The following is a 5,261-nucleotide window of genomic DNA, read 5'->3' as shown; positions in this document are numbered from 1 at the left end:
TCTGGATGGCCGCTCACGGCAGCTGCTGGCCACTCACGCTGGCTGCCGGCTACACATGGTAGCTTATGGCAGCCCACTGCATCAGGGGACTGCAGCCTACGCCGTCGCCGGCGACTCACTGCAACCCAGCTCCAGGTCGAGCTGTTGTTCAGCATCTTAGCTGCAGAGGGCAATGTCACTGGCCCTCATATGTGGGATCCGAACCGGGGCCCTCTGGCGTCCCAAGCCAGTTCTTAACCATTGCGCCACTCGGCCAGCCCTTGTTTATATTTTTTAAAACACCGTTACAACTTGGGTATTACTTGAGTATTTTCCCAGTGTTCTGAAAAATGACTCTACCCTCCGGGATCACTGCTCTGCACTCAGAGTCATCCTTCCTTTTTCATGAAGGGTAACACGTATTTGAAGCTTAGAAGTTTTATCAGCCTGTAGAATTTGAGGAGTGTGATGACCTTCTTTCATTTTGTCCTCTCTCTGCCCTTTCAGTCCATGTGGGCACTGTTTCTGATGGTATAACGTTCTCAACAACACTGCAGGTCTCTTTTATTTGTCACAGAGATTCACTCTGTTCGGTAAGAGGTTCCTCTACTGATCCTTCCTAAATAATCCCACATCTATTCCTGGCCTTTGGTGAGGTGGCCAAGGGTATTCCTGAGTCATATGCCTACTGCTTTCAAAGAGCCCTTTGTGTGATTGAATACACTGATCTTTTGATTTTTCCCGGGCTGTAGCAAAAGGTTATTTCTTCTTCTCAAATAACTAATGAAGAATTTGAGACTTGGAGATGCTATGAACTTGCCCATATTTCTCTCAATCCCCCATAGCTATGCTGCGGTGCTTGCAATTCTTCTAATAACAAGGCCTTACTCATTTCAAGGTTGTTCCTGTTTCCTTTGCCTGGAATTCTCTTCCTCTAGGTGTCCATTGAACTGAAGGGTTTCCTGGGATGTGAGACTTTTAGTGCTAAAACTGGGAAAGTCCAGGCAAACTGGACAAGTTGGTTATCCAGCTAGAATATATGCTGTGTACAGGCAGGAGTCTTGGTTGCTTATTGGTGTTTCTACGGCCCCTAGAAGAGGCACTGGCATATGGTAGGTGCTCAGTAAATATTTGTTGCATAAATACATAAATACTATGCAGAGTCTATTCTGGCAATGGCACACAGTGGGGACAACTATACAGTTTCCAGAGGGAGCACCCAGTATCAGAATTGGTGGCATTGGAGGCACAAGATGCACTACCCAGGGTTGAGTGCTGGTGTGATGGTTCATTGTGTGTGTCACCTTGACTTGGCTAAGGGATGCTCAGATAGCTGATAAAATATTATTCCTGGTTGTGTCTGAGGGTGTTTCTGGAAGGGATTAGCATTTGAATCACAAACTGAAATACAAATGGGGAGGAGAGTAACACAGAACAGAACATCTGATATCTATGTGACACTATCATATAATTTGACATATATGAAATTTGGTTCCCAGGAGCAGGGGAAAGAAAAAAGTAAATAAATGCATGAAGAGATAATGTCAAGAACATTCCAAAATGATGACTAATATCGATTCACAGACCCTAAACCCAACCCATAGCAGGATAAATACAAAGAAATTCACACATAGGCACATCGTAATTAAACCAAAGATGAAGGCAAATCTTAAAGGCAGCCAGAGAAAAAGACATATTCTGTTCAGTGGCCACAATACAAATAATAGATGACATCACCAGAAACAATAGAGGCCAGAAGACAATAAAATGACATCTTTAAGGATGGAAAGATAGCTCCAAGGTTTTATCTTGACTGTCAAAATACTGTTGTCATCCACAGACATGCACTATCACCAGTGTCATCATTAGGAGGTTAGAGCTGGAGTAAATCAAGAAATAGAAGGAGCGCTCAGAGGTAGAGAGAAACTAAGGGCTCAAATGTCACAATAATTTGGTGAGAGGGAAAACCAATAGAGAAAATAAAGAAGACAAGAGTAGGTATGACTGGATTGCAGTATGTCCAAAAGAAATGGTGCTACTGGCATGTGAGGTTGGATAATTCTTCACTACGTGAGATGACAATGCACTGCAGGATGTTTTGCATACTTAGCTCCGAGGATAAATGATGATGGCTCTCCTCAGTCAGTCATTGTAACCACCAAAATGATGCCCGTTGTTCTTCACATTTTCAAACGCTCCCGAAGTCAATATGCTACTAGGTATGGCAGGATTCTCAAACCTTGGCAATATTGACATTTTGGGCTATAGGATTCTTTGTTGGCGGGGGAGCATCCTATACAGTGTAGGATGTATAGCAGTATCTCTAATTCATCAAGACCAGGAGCACCCGTCTCCCAGTTGTGATAACCAAAAATATCTCCAGACATTGTCAAGCACCCTGTAGGGGAGGAACAAAGTTTCCTCTACCCTTCTAGGTTCTTTTGGCTGATCTAATAATTAAATCTACATAAGACAGATTAGATTAATAAGAGAAAATAACCAAATTTAATTACATACATATGTACGGGACCCCACATGTATGAGAAAGTCAGAGACCCCCACATACATGAGAGATTCAGAGACAGAAANAATTAAAAGCTCACTTGTTTGAAAGTAATACGCAAAATTACTCAAAGAACATTCCAGCATCCTTTCTAGTGTTCAGCAAATCCACAGATACCAATTACTTCATTCATACAAATGGCATTTAATAAACTTATGGTTAATAAACTCAGTTCATGAATAGAATGTGGATTTATAAGGCCCCACAAGTATTTCTTAACCAAATATTTTAATGGGGCAGAATAGCAACCTAAAAAGCATTGTAAACACTGTAGTATTTAAGAATCTAGAACTTAGAGGTAACAGGCAGTTCAGAAATCAAAGCGTGTTTGATTGTCCTGATTATCACTTCAGCAGATCATCAAGAAATCTGTTGACTCAGCAAACGACCACAATGTTAGTGTTAGGCTCAGTTTTAAGATATTCAAGCAAAGCTTTTTATCTCACCTCACAGAGTGAATTAGCCAAATGAGGTAGGTAAGCTACGTCAACAATGATGCAAATATGAAAAAGATTGGGGGTGGAGGGCTGGAGAAAATTCTTTTATAGTTAAACAAGCACCACATTAACTTCATGAAATGACCCTTTAAGGGAAGTAGAGTAGGGAAGGATGTTATCCCAGGTTCATAGATGGTTAAACTTGGACACAGAGAAGAGAATTGCTCAAGGACTAAGAGACCTGCATTTGAACCTGGGCGTGCCTGACTCTGGAACCCACGCTACCAGGTCATTCTGCTTCCGGCATTATTGGTAATAGGAAAGAACATTATTAGCAATGTAGAAGGCTATTCCAATGAGAAAGCACCATGAACAAAATTCTAAATTAGCATTCTTTTCATTGTTTTTCTGGGGAGATTGGTATTTGTTATTCAAGCAAGACAACATTAATTTTTATTAAAATTGCCAGTGTGTAAATAAATAATATCCTTGAGAGAACTGCTGCAAACGTCAAGATGGGTGAAATTTAAACGTCTTCAAGGAAATTCAAATACAGGATCATTTACTGACAGTCGCTCATTGTGCTAAAGAAGAAGATTTTTAGAGTTTGGGGGCCAAACCTGTGAGTAGCTTTCATGATACAGGTGCCTTTCCTGTCTCCTCCCCTGCGTGCTGGACATTCCATAAGGTGAGAGAGAACCTGTGATTTCTTTTCGTATCTAACATTGGGAGATGGGATTCCCATAGATACTGAACTGCATTGGTCTTCCTCGTTGACATGCAGTGAATGTAAACCAAAATGCTTCAGGGGCCAAGCTGGCAATGAAGCGAGCGATGGAAGGAGGACGTAAAAGAATAGAGCGGGGAGAACCGTGGGAAACGCCACACAGATGCCCAGTCTAGAGAGCGGCAGATGTGCAGCTCCGGTGAGTGTTGCCACAATGGACCACGACCCATTGCTATCAGAGTTTTTATTTTTTAAAGACAGGCTAGAAATCTATATTTTCTTTAAATTATCTGATTTGTAAAGGTTGACAATGAATTTCATTTTGAAGATTACGGGTGCCGCCAGGGTCTGAAGCCTCTGCTCTCGTTGTTAGTTCTGGCGTGTCCATCACTCTGACTTTTGTCCGCAGGCTGTGCTCAGGGAGCCTGGCAGCTGCAGGAATGTGGGGAGCTCCGCTGAAGCCATGCTCTAGCCCCGATTCTGAAATCCCGTGTTGGCAGGCCTGATGGGCAGGGCCTTTGTGCCGAGTGGGCTCCACAGTCCTACGTGCTCAGGCCTGTTCAGGAGAGGTCATTTGCCCAGTGTAGGCAGTAGTAGAGTTACATAGGCTTCAGCTGAAAGGACCTTGACTAACCTGCCCTTAACAATGAACATCAAGACCCGATGGATTCCAGCACTTGCCCAGTGTCTCCACCCTGCACCCCTGGCCCACAAGATGACTTATTAGATCAAAGAACTGGAAACTCAAAAGCCCTCCAGACCATAAGTTCAAAAAAATTTTTTGTCTATTTGGTGAGTTTGGCAGGGGTATTGTTAACTTTGTGAGAAAGACATGTAATACGTAGTGGCTCATATCATCTCTTGGTAGAATTCCTCATAATAATCTCTTTTATACAAACATCTTCAAAGCCTGCTTCTCTCCCTAACCAAGCCTGGCCAGTTAGAAGAATTTTAAAAGAACAATAAATCTTTTTAAGTAACTACTTGGGTGGACTCGGGGAGTTAGTTTCTTTTTGTCTATATTGTTTTAAGTTAACCACCTGTACAAATTGTTTTTAATTACAAAAGTAATATATATCTGTGAAAATTCAAACAAAACTCAAGTACACAGAGTAAAAATTGCAAGTTCTTGTTAGCTCCTATCCCATGCCAGGTGGCAGCTATTGTTAGCAGATGGGTATTCCCCTCACCCTGATCTTTTTCTGTTCTTTTGCATATGCACACACACACACGTGTGTATTTTAATAGCTTAACCATAAATCGCAAAAGACCTATTGCCCTGTATTATTCTCAGAGTTGCTCTGTTTATTAGACAACGCATGTTGGAGGTGAATGTGAACCAACTTTTAGCTTATAGATTTTTTATGAATCTAAATATGTGCATGAAGCATAACTAAAACACTTTACTCAGAATTGGAAGCTTAGCCAGAGGTAGACGAGGTTTTAAAATTGGGATAACTGGGCTGGCCGAGTGGCGCGATGGTTGGGAACTGGCTTGGGACGCCAGAGGGCCCTGGTTTGGATCCCACATATGAGGGCCAGTGACACTGCCCTC

General features: G+C 42.2%; 1 protein-coding gene across 1 annotated transcript in view; it reads left to right on the top strand.

Annotated features, from left to right (window-relative positions):
- The first annotated feature begins 2,666 nt into the window (after positions 1 to 2,666).
- SGPP2 (sphingosine-1-phosphate phosphatase 2) overlaps positions 2,667 to 5,261 on the top strand; it is a 128,545-nt gene continuing 125,950 nt past the window's right edge. Inside the window, exon 1 of the mRNA XM_019667823.1 lies at positions 2,667 to 3,905. Within this exon, the coding sequence (XP_019523368.1) occupies positions 3,870 to 3,905 (36 nt within the window). The 5' untranslated portion in view covers positions 2,667 to 3,869. The remainder of the gene's footprint in view (positions 3,906 to 5,261) is intronic.

Source organism: Hipposideros armiger, unplaced genomic scaffold, assembly GCF_001890085.2.
Source record: "Hipposideros armiger isolate ML-2016 unplaced genomic scaffold, ASM189008v1 scaffold_507, whole genome shotgun sequence".
NCBI lineage: Eukaryota > Metazoa > Chordata > Mammalia > Chiroptera > Hipposideridae > Hipposideros > Hipposideros armiger.
The sequence above is the reverse complement of the archived record's forward strand: the minus strand, read 5'-3'. Positions and strand labels throughout refer to the sequence as shown.